The following is a 16,912-nucleotide window of genomic DNA, read 5'->3' as shown; positions in this document are numbered from 1 at the left end:
CATCTCCACTGCCAGGAATTTGGTCTAAGTTACCTTCATCTCTTGCCTGGACAATTAGATTAACCATTTAATTCCTTTCATTCTTGCTTCTTTCTATATTAACCCTTTCATTGAATCTACTCTTTTCTGTATTTCAGTTGAAATGATGTTGAAAAAAATCAAAATGTGATCATTTCTCTCATCTCCAAGCAAAACACTTTGTTTCTGATAACTTGAGATAAATACCCAGCAAGGCCTAGCATGTCTCTATCTATCATCCACTCCACTTCACTCTACTTGGCTGGACGTTAGCCATGATCCTTCTTTTGGTTTCTCAATCATGCTGTGCCCTCTTCAATCAGGACTTTGCACAAACTGCTCTCTTCTCTTAAAATGCTATTTCACAACCATTACAACATACATAAACACATCTGTACATGCTTGCACACACACCCTTCAATTAACTGCTCATCTAAGTTAATCCTTTCACTTTGGACTCGATGAACCATTTGTATCTTTTTCATAGAATTTGTTACAGATGTAGTTGTATAATTATTTCTATGCATATTTGATTACTATCTCAACTCTCCCACCAGACCATGCAGCCATCATGTCTTGCTTTATCTGTTCACCACTGTTTTCTATCTATTGCTCTGCTTGGCACTAGAAATAATTACAGGATTTATAACTCATAGGTTTATAGCTACTTTGTTTTCTGTTAAATTTCACACTAAGATAAATTCTTAATAAAGAGAAAGATTAAATGAAGAATGTGTAAATTGTGTATCTATGCTCACCCATTTTCCCTGTAACCAAGAAAACCATTATGAACATTTCTGTTGACAAAAGACCAACATTGTAATTACTAAATCGAAGGTAGACAATTCCAAAGGCTTCCATAAGACAGTTTCAAATCTTCCATAAATCTTTTCAAATAGAGAGCATGTTAAAACATGTCAATATATACTTTAATATAGTTCAAAATTTTCAAAACCAGTAATATAATAAGGGTTTAATTTTCAACTGATATTATGTACTCTCTCACTTAAAAATTATTACTTGTAGAACAGTAGTGAAAAGGCAAAGATCAATTAAATCAAGTTCGTAATTACAGAAATCCTAAAACAAATATATGGCGGTCCTATCATAAACTAAGGCTTATTCTAGGTGCTGGGGTTATTGTATTGAACAAAAGAGACAAAAGGCATATCATCATAAAGCTTATATCTAAGTGGAACAGACAATAAGCAAGTTAAAAAATACATAGAAACTTAAATAATGATGAGTCCTAAGAAAGAAAAAATAAATAAAACACAAAAGGAGCATGATGTGGTTTGGCTGTGTCTCTACCCAAATCTCACCTTGAATTGTAATAATCCCTATGTGTCAAGGGCAGGGTCAGGTGGAGATAACTGAATCATAGGGCTAGATTCCCCCATACTGTTCTCCCGTTAGTGAAGAGGTCTTGCGAGATCTGACGGTTCTATAAATGTGAGTTCCCCTGCACAGACCTCTCTTGCCTGCCACCATGGCAGATGTGCTCTTGCTCTTCCTTTGTCTCCTGCCATGATTATGAGGGCCCCCAGCCATGTGGAACTGTGCATCCATTACACCTCCTTCCTTTATTAATTACTGTCTCAGGTATGTCTTTATTAGCAGCGTGAGAAGAGACTAATACAGAGCACATGAAATGAGAGGGCCAGGAGCGTGTAACCACTGAGATAAGGGCATAAAGTGAGGTCTCCACAAGAGGGTAACTTTTGCGTAAAGACCTCAAGAAGGTGGGATGCATACATTATTTCTTATTCATTTAATTATCTACGATTATTTATAAACTGGGCTGTTTTAATGTCTTAAAACATCTGTTTTTACTACTCACTTGCTTGTAAAGCATCATTTGTGAATAAACGGATTTATTCACATATTTTTTGTGGGCCTTGGAGTATGTCCTGGGTGCTCACTAAGCATCATTTTTCTCACATATCGTAACCCAAACACATCCAGGTGAATGGTGCATACTGTTGGTAGATCTACCATTCTGGGGTCTGGAGGACAGTAGCCCTCTTCTCACAGCTCCACTAGGTGGTACCCCAGTCGGGACTCTGTGTGGGGGCTCTGACCCCACTTTTCCCTTCTTCACTGCCCTAGCAGACGTTCTCTAGGAATGCTCCGTCCCTGTAGAAAAACTCTACCTGCGTATCCAGGCACTTCCATACATCTTCTGAAATCCAGGCAGAGGTTCCCAAACCCCAATTCTTGACTTCTATGTACTCGCAGGCTCAACACCATGTGGAAGCTGCCAAGACTTGGGGCTTACATCCTCTGAAACCATGGCCCGAGGTCTACATTGGTCCCTCTCAGTCACAGCTGGAGGTGCTAGTACATAGGACACCAAGTCCCTAGGCTACACACAGCATGGGGACCCTGGGCCTCACCCACTAAACCATTTTCTTCTAGGCCTCTGGGTCTGTGATGGGAGGAGCTGCCATGAAGATCTCTGACACGCCCTGGAGACATTTTCCCCATTGTCTTGGAAATCAACATTCAGCTCCTTGCTACTTGTGCAAATTTCTGCAGCCAGCTTGAATTTCTCTTCAGAAAATTTGTTTTTCTTTTCTATCACATTGTCAGGCTGCAAATTTTCCAAACTTTTATGCTCTGCTTCCCTTATAAAACAAAATGCCAAATCACCACTTTAAAGCTTTGCCGCTTAAAAATTTCTTCTACCAGATTTCCTAAATCAGCTCTCTCAAGTTCAAAGTTTCACAAATCTCTACGACAGCAGCAAAATGCCACCAGTCTATTTGCTAAAACATAACAAAAGTCACCATTGCTCTATTTCCCAACAAGTTTCTCATCTCTGTCTGAGACCATCTCAGCCAGGACTTTATTGTCTATATCATTAGCAGCATTTTGGTCAAAGCCATTCAAGTCTCTAGGGAGTTCCAAGCTTTCCCACATTTTCCTGTCTCATTCTGAGCCCTCTAAACTGTTCCAAAATCTGCCTGTTACCCAGTTCCAAAGTTGCTTCCACATTTTCCAGTATCTTTTCAGCAGCTCCCCACTCCTGCTACCAATTTGCTATATTTGTCTGTTTTCATGCTATTGATAAAGACATACCCAAGACTGGGTATTATACAGGTAAAAGGGTTTAATTGGACTTACAGTTCCATGTGGCTGGGGAAGCTTCACGATCATGGCAGAAAGCAAGGAGTGGCATGTCACATCTTACATGGATGGCAGCAGGCAAAGAGAGAATGAGAGTCAAGCGAAAGGGTTTTCCCTTATCAAACCATCAGATTTTGTGAGACTTACTCACTACCATGAGAAAAGTTAGGAGAAAACCACTCCACAATGCAATTATTTCCCACCAAGTTTCCCCCACAAGACATGGGAATTATGGGAGTGCAATTCAAGATGAGATTTGGATGGGGACACAGCCAAACCATACCACAAGACATTAAGACATTATTCTGGGGGTTGGATACAAAAAGATGAATTCAAATAGCTCAGAGTTTACTAACTGGTATATAAGCAAACAGGTGCTATGTGGCATAATAAATGCTATTAGAAAGATCTGAACAAAAGGACATGCTATTGGAAGTAGTGACTAATCCCCTTCACCATAGAAATGAGATTTATCCTAAAATTTGAAGATGGCTAGGAGTCCATGTATAAACCACAGGAAATGACAATGAAGAAAGGACATTTAAGGACAGTAGAATAGTAGCACACTTTGTAGTGACCTGTGCTCAGTTTAACACAATAAATAGCCCGTTATCTCCTGCTCAGAATAGAGAATGCAAGAATAGACAAGACTATGTCATGTTACAGGATCCTAGAGTGTGTCGGGGTCAGGGAAGAAAACAAGGGTTAGCCAAGCAAAGCTGTGCTTTCCCATTCAAAGATATAACCATCTAGGGCCACAGATTTTTTTTTTAATTTGAGGCAGAGTCTTCTTCTGCTGCCCAGGCTCGAGTGCAGTGGCACAAACACAGCTCACTGCAGTCTTGACCTCCCTGACTCAAATGATCCTCCTACCTCAGCCTCCCAAGTATCTGGGACTACAGGCATGTGTCACCATGCCTGGCTAATTTTAAAATATTTTTGTAGAAATGGGGTCTTGACATGTTGCCCAGACTAGTCTCAAACTCCTGTGCTCAAGGGATCTTCCCAGCTCACCCTCCCAAAGTGCTGGGATTACAGGCCTGAGCAACCCCACGTGGCCTGGTTCCACACATTTAACTTCAGATGAATTGCATTTAATAGCTGCTTCCCTAGGCATTTCTTCACATCAGAAGATCTGATGCAGAGTTCGCATGTCTGAAAAGCAGCTCAGTTCCACAAAAGGAAACCCACTATGGGTCATCTTTGCAGTTGGAAAGTTTCTTAATTTTTCATTTAAAAAATGCTTTTAGTTTGCATAATTTATGATAGCAACAATTTTAGGCATCATCTGACATATTTTCATTGATTTAACTGTACTATTCTGTTTTATTTGTATTTGTTTGCATTAAGGATTCAATTAAGTAATCATTGAACATCACATGTATGTTTTGTTTAACTATAGACATAATTGTGCACCTCTAATTTCAGTAGTAATTACATTTTCAATTTCTAAAAATGGGGCTTTGAGGGATTTTTTTTTAGTAACAACTTTCTCTTAAAAGGTGAAAGGGAAGCCTCCAACTGGCTCTGGAGTCTGACAGACTAGAAGCTGGCCCTTCTTTGCTGTGTAACTTTGGGACACTACTCTGAGCCTTCATTTTCTCATTTGTTAATCTACAATGAGTATCTCTGCCATGGAGTTAAGTGAATATTACATGAAATTATGTATGAAGCTGTTAACATAGTCCCTGGGCCACAGTGGTTACTTCAGAGCCAACTAGGTGGTAACTCTGTAAGAATGCATATCTTTCCTTACCACCTAGGGGACCTGTTAGTCCCTGTCTGCAAAATCTCCCTCTAGGATCTTGGCTGTCTTGCTCTTTACATCTCTCTCATAGCTAGAACTGAGCTGACATGTAGTATGTTCTCAATAAATATTTACTAAATTAATAAATTTAAAAATATAATGTTTGAACCCTCATCCGTTTGCCAGGAACCCTCCTTAGAAACTCCTCCCTCATCTTCCTTAATGAACAATGGTTCTTTCCTCCTCTGAGGCTTCATTGCCTACTGTTAGCTCTAATCATAAGGAATATCCCACCTGCTGTCTTAATTTATTAAAAGATTAAGGCAGTACTTTTTACAAAAGTAAAAATAAGTATAAATTAAAGCAGTACTTTTTATGAAAGTAAAAATAAGTATAAATTAAGGCAGTACTTTTTACAAAATTAAAGAACCATGTGGATCAGAGAAGAGGTGATTAGAATATATTTTGTAGGAAGTCCAGTTGTTAGAGCTATTTGGGAGTCAGGAGAATTTGGTTTCAATTCTTTGCTACTTGTCATCTAGGTGCTCATGTTGCTAGATGATCAGTTTACTATAACCATGTTTTTTTTTTATTCTGAAAAATCTTGTTTTATGGAACTATAGTAAAGGTCGAATATAATAATGTGCTTAGTAGTGCTTGAAAAAAGCCAGCATGTCTCAATCCTACCCAAGTATCCCAAAAAACCTAAGGAGTTTTTTAAAACTCTACCTGCTTGACAATTTTTCTCAGACCATTTTTCTCAGTAGGTCAGTGGGGCAAGGGCAGTTCACTTTTATGAACCTTCAGAACATTCTGATGAATGGTCAGAGCACAGAATCCATGAGATATCCCCATAAATATGTCCATGGACTTGAATTTCAGGGAGAAACGTCTTCTTAACCAGCTCCTGGGAGTGAATATTTTCTTGTGTCTCTCTTCAGTTCCCATTTCTTCCCCACACTGGGATCAGTTTATGCGCTGCACTACCACCTCTTTATCCTCTGTGCCATTCTCTTCCTAAGTTCTTCCATTTTTCTCACTCTGGTTATTAAAACATCGCGCTAATACAACACTAGTGTAAGCATGATTTGCAATTCAACACTTTTACAAACTGAACGTGGGGTCCCAGAGTGTGTGTTGATGGTGTATTTCAGCTCTATTGCCTCCCTTACAAGTGCATATGCAGTGGCTCTTAATTAAACATCCCCAGCCATTGACGGAGCACTAGTGCCCCTCAAAGCTGTGATTAGCACCTACTCCCATCCAGCAGCAATTGAGAGAACAGGGCCACAAGTACCTGGGAAGCTAACAAATAGCACAAATGAACACAAAATGGACATAATGTAGGGGCATTTGTAGAAATCATGCCTCTTAGACTTATGATAGTACAGCGCTGAAGAGAAGAAAGAGCTTCATCATAGTTCATTCAATGGGTACTTCATTAATAAAGCCTTTTGCAGGAGAGGCAGGGTTAAGTAGAGGTGAGAGGAGGGAGAAGGACTTGATGCCAGGCCCCTCACATATTTTATCGCATTGAATTCTCACAGCAACCCTTTGAAGTAGATGACATTAGTGCTATTAATATTTGCCAAGTTAGGGAACTAAGGCACAGAAAGATGAGGTAGTTTACCTAATGCCATATGGATATCCAATGATAAAGTCGGAATCTAAACTTCTCCATCAGAATCAGTCCAGGGCTTTTCTCATCTCACCAAGAATCTCAGCAAGGAATAACGAGGGAAAGAACTGCACCCTGCAACTGCTGTTTGATAAATCTTCAGGTTGTGCAAGTAATTTAATCTCTCGTGGACTTAGTCTGTCCATTATATGAAAATAATTATTTCTGCAAGCTGACTGTCAGGGTTTGAGATAAACATATGAAAGAATGAATGGCGAACAATGCTTAATACCCATAAATCACTACAAAGATATAAGGAACCATGATGATTAGAACACACCTGTCTTAAACTCAGTTCGACACTATCATAAACCACGTGTCAGAAGCCAGTCTCTTGCCTACTTTCCACAACACAAGGACTTTTTAGAATTTAATTTACGTTGCTAATTAACCTATTACTTTGCTTTTATCTACAGTGGTGATCACAATAGAAAGTATTATTGTCTGGCTTTCAGGCTGCCTGCATCTCACTTCCTCTCATCTTCGATAAAGAGCTAGTGCCCTATAAGCCTGGTTTCTTCTGCATGTTCTTTGTTTCTATAAGTATAGCTCACTCTCCCAGGCAACCAAACTCAAAACTAGCTATCATGGTGGGCACTTTCTCTCTCTCTCCTGCCGTCTGGGTTGCCAGTTCTGTGAATTTCATCTCACCTGAACACTATAGGAGCTTCCCCAACTGGTCCCTCTGCCTCCAGCCTTGGCCCCTCCCAGAACACATTCTCCAAATCCCAGTCAGAGTGATCTTTTAAAACATAAATTAACTTATGGTACTCTGCTGCTTAGTGCCATTTAGTGGCTTTCAGTTGTAGTTGGAATTAAACACGAACATCTTATGCTCACCTGCAAGATCTGTCTACACCTCCAACCTCATTGCAATCACCACCCGCCAGCCACACCATTGCTCTTTCCTGCCTCAGGATATATGCAGTTACTTATTTTTAATTCCTGCACTTCTTGTGCCACACAGACAGACTCCTTCCAAATTTTCAGGTCTCAATTTTAAATATTGATTCCTTGGTAAGGTCATTCTTAATCTCTGATACGAATCACTGTCATCAACCATTGTATTCTCTCATCATGACCTGTTTTTGCATAGCACTCATCACATTTTATATATGTGTGTAGGTATGTTTGGATATGTAATATACTTAATGCATCTCTCTTATGCGAATATAAGTTCCACCATAATCAGAACCACATCCATTTGGCTCACCACTGTATATCCAACACCCAGCAGAGTGCCTGGCAACTAATAAGTGCTCAATAAATCTTTGTTATATTCATAGTATGGTAAGAAATTAGCAGTTCCAAAGGAAGTTCACCCAAAAGCCCCATGACTTCATCACCCTCCCATCTGAGACTTGCTGGTCAGCCTAACAGGACTGTTGCTCTTCATTTGCTCCAGGAGCGGCTGGTTCTCTCTGTGCTCCCCCGGTTTGTTGTCCTGGAAATGATCAATGACATGACCAATGTGGAAGACGAGCACCTGCAGCACCAGTTCCATCGGATCTACATCCATCGCTATGAGAATGTCAGGTGAGAATCCCAACATCCTTGCCCTAGTTGTCCGCACGATCCATGTGTTTGGGTACTCTCATTGCACTTCCATGACTTCTGTCTGCTTGAGTGCCAGCACCTTTACTCATTTGGTTGATTAATTCATTACCTAGTGATTATTCATCAGAGAGTTCTACATTTCCAAATTAAAGTTGGGGAAGAATGTCACAGAATTCAATTATATTTGCTGGTTGACTTACTGCCTAGCTCTCCCATAATAGGCATGTCTGTCTTTACATTTTGAGTGGGAAAAGCAAACATCTTTTAAACTATGATAAGAAAAATAATCCCAGAATGTAATCTGGGGGTTTCAGGTGTGATCACACACAACTTCTCCTTATATTTCTCATAAGTGTGTTTAAAACAATACAAAAAAATGACAGCTCATTTTCCTTTGCAAACCTAGTTTTGGCCAACCATTCTTCTACCCATCCACCCACCCATCCATCCATCCATCCATCCATCAATCCGTCTTTCCACTTACTCCCCCATCCATGCATCAGTGCCCTCTATGTGCCCAGCACAACACTAGACAACATGGCATGTATGAGGCAGACCACCTTTAAAATCCAAATTCTGCCTGTTCCTTGTTTCTGAACTTGGGCAATTTATTTACCTGAATCTCAAAATTCTTCTCTGTAAAATGGGCATCTTCTTAGTCACTTTGCATGGTTTTATGTAAATCATGTAAGTGAAGATTAATACAAAATATACAACAGACAGAGTTAAGCAAGTAGTAGAGCATTAGGTCTGTTGTAGTTCATTTCAGTCATGTTTCCTAATTGCAAGCAAGAGAATCCAACCATGACTGATTCAAAAGAAATGTATTGAAAGATTATGTGGTGGATTACAGAATAATTGGGGAAGAATGGAGAAGTACACGGGGGAAATGGGCCAGAATGAAGCAAAGCCAAGAGTGAAAGCCATAGCCAGAATCAAGCCAGAGCACTAGGCCAATTAGGAGGCCGCTGCCACTGTCTCTGACCAGTCTATCGCTGGTGCAATCAACCCTGTCCCCTGACACAGCATACCACCACTGCAATTCCTTCTGCAGCCCCAGAAACTGATATTGCTCTTCACTCTGCCCTGACTTCCTGCTCCTGCTTCTTCTTTGCATCTCAAGTTTAAGCCTGCAACAGAGGAGTCTGAATGGTCAGCACCCAGTCATTTTCTACAAGTGCCTGGAAAGCAAGTCTCTGACATTTTCAGCTTATACAGTGGAAATGTACTTCCCATCCACAAAATATCATAAGGCAGAAATTTCCCAAACATAGAGTCAGAGTCCTTACATTAAACAACTCCAAAAATGACAAACCTTTCTCATAGTTCCTTTCCTCCTAACATCAGTAGGACAGAAGGACAACTTTGCACCTACCAGCATCTGTAGGTGTTCTATTCCTGGCATGCAGAAACACATGTTTTAAAATTCAGCAGAGATCATGATTCTAACACAACCCTTCAGTGGGCATAGCAGGATAGGTCATTCCCAGGGTCATGTTCAAGAATTGAGCTACACTGATTTAGATGCTTCAGTTTACCAAAGAGCTCTTTGTCCAACAGCAATTCCAGTAAGAGATGTGCCCCAGATCTAGGAATGGGTCCCACACATAATAAGAATCCATCAGTACTAGTTCTAGGACAATAGGCACCTATTAATCATAATACAGTGTGGGATTTGATTATTAAGCAGCCAAGGAATGCCAAGAGATTGTAAAAGGAGGAAAACCTGGGGCAAGGAGGTGGAGGATGGGAGGAAACTTCCTGGAAGAGATGATGATTCTTCTTGGCTTTATTTGAGATGAAGTCAGCCAAGTGAGAAACACAAATACATGAATTCTGAGTAAAGGAGTCAACAGGCGTGAAGGCAGAGCCACGTTCCATGCAGAGAATCATAGTGCTCTGTATTCCTTTCCCGGTGGCAAAATGACTTGACCATAAATGCAGATCCAGAGAAAGCAGAAATTGCACGAATAATTTGGGAGAAAATAAATAATTACTCATATATAAATATATACAAATCATATAAATACACAAATAAAATAATATATGCGGCATATGATGAAAGTGCCTGTCACCATGGAGAAAGAGGTAGCGAAAAATACCTTTTAAAAGAAAAAATAGGAAAATTCAACAAGCTGGCGCGCCCACACCAACACGCTCATGTGCCTTACGTGCAATAAACAACACGTTCGGCGGCTCCCTTTCTGCAGGAATCCTTTTTTTTTTTTTCAGCCCAGTAGCTACTCCTGAGCAGCTACTTTCTTCTGCCCCCACCCCTCCAACCCCGCCCTTTTAAGTCATGGAACTGAGCTCCTGTGCTGCAGACCCTTTTCCAGAAGTTCACGGCACACTACATTAAAATTTCGTGTCCTGCCCTCCGTGCCTCCGCGTTTTCAGAGCTGTTTTCCAGGGGCAGGAGCCCTGATGCGCAAACCCGCCGCCCGCCCGCCCCGCCACTCCCGGGCTCTTCTCAGAGCAGCGTGGCGAGATGCCCGCGGCTCCTGGGGGTTCGGGAAGATGAAGTTCATCTTCCCGGGGCGGCGGGGCGTCTCCTGCCCACTGCAAGGCTGCGAGGCTGCGGGGTTCTAAAATAAGACCCGAGCCTTGAAAGCGGAAGAGAACGGTCCCTAGCCTGGCGGAGAACAAAGCCCGCAGCGGGCTGCTCCACCCCCTTCCCTCAACCTCCAAAGCAACCCCGCTGCGGTGCTGGGAGCAGTTTTGAAATCATTTCCAAGTCACTCTCCTCATGGTAAACTGCCTGGTGCATTCTGCATTCTTTCTTCTCCCTTGCCTTTTTTTTTTTTTTTTTTTCTAACTCTAACTTAATTTTGATCAGTATTTTTTTCCTACATTGAGTTAAATTCAAAGCTACAATACTTTCTTTAAAAAGTGCTGAACACATTCTAAGTCTTGACTTAGATTTCATATGACTATTTACCTTCATCAGGAAAGGTTGTGGTTAAAGGCGATATGCTTGGGAGACTCCCAGACCCTTAGGGAGACTTCCACTGCATCACCTCATCTCTGTGGGCCTCCATTTCTCAACTCAAAAGCTGGGCTTTTTGAATGCTCGAGGTGATTTCAGCTGTCAACCTCTGAGACTTCTCCAGGTTCCGCTGAAGATCCTCCTGGCCACGAGCTTTTTACTGGAAGCCACTGGGCTCTGCATTCCACCTGCCCAGTTCTATTTATCTTTTCTGTTTTTCCCCAGATACTTAAGACACGTCTTGTATTCATTAGGGTAATGCCATCTGCTCTGTCAAATACCCTCTCAATTTTAGTGATTTTTAACTCAAATTTATACACAAGTGTCCACTGCTGATATTACTGGTCAGTGGGTGATTCAGGGACAAAGGCTCCTTTGGTTTGTAACTACCATCCCTTGGTCCTCAACGTTCCCAGCATTCAGTTACTGGAAGGGGAAGTGCAGAGTACTCACACTCACTGTTTTACCACCTCAACCAGAAAATGACATTACGTCATTTCTGCTCAGATTCCATTACGGAGAATCAATTCCAGGTTCCCACCTAGATACAAAGCGGGCTGGGAACAGCACCTCTGGCTCAATGGCCTTTCCTAGTGACAGGTGGATTGACTATACAAACAGAGGCATGGATTTGGTGGACAGTCATTCTCTGTCATGATTCCTTTTCCTATTGGCCCTGCCAACTCCATTTCATGTACATTTGCACATTTGCTGACACATATTTTGTGAGTTTGTCTAGGAGACACATTTGTCTTTATTTCTCCCTATGCCATGGTACACATTTTAGTGAACCATTGTCAAGGATCAGAAAAATTCTTATTTTTAGAGTCTTGCTAATTTTAGAGTCTTGCTAATCTTTAGAGTCTTGCTTTCTTGACTGGCTGTTAATTTCCAGCCAGCTCTGTCAACATGTGTAATCACCACATCTGTCCTGTAGACTAGAGTTTCACGAACCAGCAAAATGCAATTGAATGGACTTAGAGAACTTGAGGACTTTCTAGATCCATCTGCATGGCAATTAAGCACTTCCAGATTCATAAAATCTTTCAAAAGCAGTTATATGCCCTTTATTTATTGAGAATTATGCAATAATTTATAAGTTATCTTCTGATAGTAGTCCCACAGAGCAGCTTTAATGACCTTTGCTTTATCATCAAGAAAAATGGAAGATCAGAGAGGTTAAGTAACTTTCCCAAGAACACACAGTTAGGGAGAGGAGTCTACACAGGGACGATGTTTCCGACGATTCTATTGAATTCTGCAAAACCTTCTTTGAGAATTCTATTTGAAGAGTCACTGTTAGGTAACATGACTTATTTTTAGCCAAATAAACAACTTATATAACCAAATTAGAGTTAAAAATTACTGTGGCCCCTTTGGTATATTCATCTTTGGAAACTGCAAATTTATGCCAAGAATCAAAAGACTTGATGACTCTGAGCCCAGCACCTGGGGATGGCAGAACGCGCAATGGAATGAGAACCAGGGCCCTGGTTTCTGCCTCTGGTCTTTTATTCAATAAATTTTTAATGTACAACTATGAGTTAAACCACTGCTTCTGGGTCTTAAATGCACACACAAATCATCTAGGGCTCAGTTAAAGCAGACCCTGGTACAGTGGGTCTGGAGAGGTGACTTGAGAGTTTACATTTCTAACAATGTTTCATGAGATGCTCTGAAGAAGGAGGACTTAATTCTGAGTGTTTCTGTTTATTGGACTCAGAAAACATGTACTACAGCAACTGCGTTCTGGGCAGGTGGGATGCAGTGGTGACTTCCTTCTTGTTCTTCAGCTAATAGATGGAGCACACTTAGCCACATATGATTGTGCTATTGAGAGTTAAGTGTTCTGGCCAGGCGCAGTGCTCACACTTGTAATCCCAGCACTTTGGGAAGCCAAGTGGGTAGATCACAAGGTCAGGAGTTCAAGACCAGCCTGACCAAGATGGTGAAATGTCGTCTCTACTATAAATACAAAAAATCAGCCAGTTACTCAGGAGCCTGAGGCAGGAGAATTGCTTGAACCCAGGAGGCGAAGGTTGCAGTGAGCCAAAATTGCACCACTGCACTCTCGCCTGGGCAGCAGAGCAAGACTCTGTGGCACAAAAAAAAAAAAAAAAAAAAAAAAAAAAAAGAGAGAGAGAGTTAAGTGTTATGACAGAGTGGGGCACTGGCAGCTTGAGAGGCTTGAATCGGGGAAAACTGGCTATGCTTGGGGAAATCTCCAGAGAGGTGTAGACTCTTAACATGATTTTAATACCTGAGTGGGGCTTTGAAGAACAAGTCAGATTTTAGCAGGTAGAAAAAGTGGTGAAAAGCTATATGAGGGAGCAGGTATAGCACATACAAAGATATAGGTGCGTAACGTATGGTGGGATCAAAAGACCTGGAGAAGTTTGATGACATTGGAAAACTGACCACATCTGAAACTTTTATGACCTTGGCTCTCAGGGAATCCATTTGTTCTTTCAATAGGTTGTGAGCTTTATAAAGGCTGGGATGATTCTATCTTCTGCTCACTATTGTATCTCCACTGTCTGGTGTATAGTAGACATTTAATCAATAAGCTGTTGAATGAATAAACAAATTGGTGAACCATTCTTGCCATAGACAGATGGATACTAGTAGCTTTGGGTTTATGAATGCATAAAGGGCTGTGTTAAGCCAAGTGATCTAAGAGCCTGTCCACTTCCCACCTGCCATAGCAATGACTTTTCTTGCTGCAACAGTAGCATAGTTTAGCAATAAAGAGTATGGATGCCAGAGCTACACTTCCTGTTTCAAATTCTAGCTCCTCCTGACTATGGGCAAGTTACTAAAGCCTCAGTTTCCCTATCTATAAAATGGAGATGATCACAATAGATTTCTCCCTCGTAAGTTACATGGAATAAATGAGTGAATACATGTAGGGCTCTCAAAGCAATACCAAGTCCACAGACAATACTCTGTAAGTGTTGCTGCTGCCCGGCAGTTCAGGCTTCATCAACAGTTAGGAATGCTTATAGCTACAAGTAATATATAATCCAATGAATGGCCATATTATTTTCTACCTCTGTTACCTCTCTCTTCTCTTTCTCTCTGAAATATAACCATGCAATTATAGTATAATTTTATAAAATGATGACAACAAAAGCTAATGTATTTAAGGAGCATTTACTATGCTGGCAATTGCCAGGCAATGTGCTAAAAACTACCCACTAATGAGGCAAGTATGACAGTTATCTCCAGTTTATAGAGCAAGGGTTTACAGAAGTTTAGGAAGTTGCCTAAGTTTATACAATTCATAAGTAGTGAGCTACGATTTGATCCCAGATGGATCTAGACTCAAACTCTGTGCATATGACCATATGTTATGCCACCACAGAACTATAGAAGACAATGGCAGTGTAGTCGCTCTGCCAAAGGAAGGTTTGTAAACTGAAAATCTAATAGCATCACATCCATGCCTAAACTCCATTCACTAGCTTTCTGTCACTTTCAGGACAAAGTCTACATTCTTCAGCCTGGCTTACCAGCCCCTTCTCTATCATTGCCCCACCCATGTATCTGACCTCATCTCTCTCTATCTCTCTCTTTTTTCTGGCCTTTTTGCTCAGTGATACCTTCTGACTGGCTGCCCTTGAATTACTGCAGAACCTTAATATATATACTGATTCTCCTACCAGACCCTAGAATGTACTGTGAGCATCCATCCTTCTACTCACTTGGCCCATCACATTCTATATTAGTTCTTCAAGAACCATTGAGACTTTGCTCTGCTGGGAGACTCCTGATCCCTTTGTGACTGGTCACCCCGCAATATGTCCTTCAATCACAGTGATCATCACCCTGCACTATTTCAATTTTTCTCCTTATCTTTCCGGCTCCATTCCTCAGACTTTGAGCATCTTGAGGGCAGGCCCTAGATCTTATGTATTATTTAATCTAACTTTCTAGCCCAGTGCCTAAGTGAACACATATTAAATACATAAATGTTTGCTGAAAGAATGAGGCATTCACTAATTAAAGCAATAGGTCTAAGAATTCCTAACGATTTTGTGAATGGACTTTGGGGAAGGTATAAATCCCCTTTACATGAGGTGCAAAATTTTGAATGCTTGTACATTTTGTAGGAGAGATAATCCATAGTCTTTGTCAAATTCATTAAAAGGTTTGTAATAGAAATGAATTTTAAGAATTATTGAATATATGTGGTGACTGATGTAAGTCAACACATTCCACAATGTCTTCTAGCCCAACCACCTATTTCATTAAAACTAAGTTACACTCACACGCTGACATAAGACTCATCATTATTTTAGGCAATTATAAGAAAAGAGGTAAAAAGCTTGACATACTGCTAAGGTGATCAATTGTAAGACACATCTTACTTTCAGAGAGGATAAAAAAATGAGAAATTATCAAATATGGTATCCTGCTTGGTGTCCCATCCTTCCTTTCAGAGGTCCCTGAGATGACATGGTAAGGTGGATGTGGCAATGCCCCTCAGTGCAATTCAGCCAAACAGACAATCCCAGCTCCGCCCTGTGCCACTAGTGAGGTGTTGGACAAGCCTCCCTGCCTCCCTGAGACTCAGTTTCCTCATGGACTGAATGGAGAAAACTATACTTGCCCCTCGGCTTAACTAAGAGGATACCTGGCTTTTAGAAGACTTTTGGAAGCTTCCCTGTCCCTTATACCAGGCCATATGCATAGAACAAGACCCCACCTAACTGAAATCCTTAGTAATGTGAAAGTTTTGGGAAATTATTCTGCCTAAGGTCTCCCAGATTTGCCACCTATTCTCATAATTTTTTTAGAAGTGCCTAACTATTTACCTGACATTTTTGGTAGAGTACCTGTCATTGGGTTCAAGATGATGAGGTTTTGGGTTCTCCCCCTGCCGCTGGTGACTGTTTTATTCTATGCTCACGACATGTGCAGTGTCATTCACTGTGAAAATATGCAGATAATTCATAAAGTTTCATCTTGCTTTTCACAAAAATTTGATCTCTTCATAGTGACAAATTCTCTTTTGGGTTGTTTGGATTGCCCACTCTCCACAGCCCTGTATGGGAAAAAAGGCTTCCTGTTGACCCCTTGTCCTTCCTGAGTTCTTGGGTGGACTCTCTGCTGAGATATTTATTAAATACTGAAACATTCCTCCTGACTCTCATGGCAGCAAGAGCTAAAATCTCAGACCACAAAGATAGTTTATCTATTGGGATGGTGTTGATGTGTATTCCAGGATGGATTAAAATATTAATACAGTTTCTCCCCCCACCCCTACCCTCTTCCCTGTGTTTAGTATTCTTTTTGCAGATGTTAAAGGATTTACCAACCTCTCCACGACCTTGTCTGCTCAGGAGCTGGTCAGGATGCTCAACGAGCTCTTTGCCAGATTTGATCGACTGGCCCATGTGAGTTGAATTTAATTCCCTCCTAGTCTTTTGCAGGAGTGAGGGACTGCATATGGAATAAGGAAAGAAAAGGATCCAGCCTTCTTCCCCAACATCATTACCATTCTGCATCCTGTCCCTAGGCATGAGCCTCAACCCTCTCACATTCTGGGGACTGATGTTAGTTATTTACAGGTCTCAGGCAGGAGGTTTGTCAGATTAATTTTCTCAATTGAGAGACAGCTGGTTGAGTGACAATCAAACCCAAGTCCTTTCTATCTGCTTTCAACATCCCTATCATTGCTTCCCCTTGCATGTGACCAGGTGCCATCCAGCTGCAGCCACAGTGCTCATGCATGCAGTAATGATGGCCTGCAGTTTCCCAGCCAACCCCAGCCATCTGGGATGAATTAGCATGT

General features: G+C 41.1%; 1 protein-coding gene across 3 annotated transcripts in view; it reads left to right on the top strand.

Moving 5' to 3' along the window:
* Positions 1-16,912, top strand: part of ADCY8 (adenylate cyclase 8) — a 276,013-nt gene that overhangs the window by 85,478 nt on the left and 173,623 nt on the right. For all 3 annotated transcript variants that reach the window (XM_039464343.2, XM_039464342.2, XM_039464341.2), the window contains exons 3-4: positions 7,978-8,108; positions 16,403-16,514. In XM_039464343.2, the coding sequence (XP_039320277.2) occupies positions 7,978-8,108; positions 16,403-16,514 (243 nt within the window). The remainder of the gene's footprint in view (positions 1-7,977; positions 8,109-16,402; positions 16,515-16,912) is intronic.

Source organism: Saimiri boliviensis, chromosome 15, assembly GCF_048565385.1.
Source record: "Saimiri boliviensis isolate mSaiBol1 chromosome 15, mSaiBol1.pri, whole genome shotgun sequence".
Lineage (NCBI taxonomy): Eukaryota > Metazoa > Chordata > Mammalia > Primates > Cebidae > Saimiri > Saimiri boliviensis.
The sequence above is the reverse complement of the archived record's forward strand: the minus strand, read 5'-3'. Positions and strand labels throughout refer to the sequence as shown.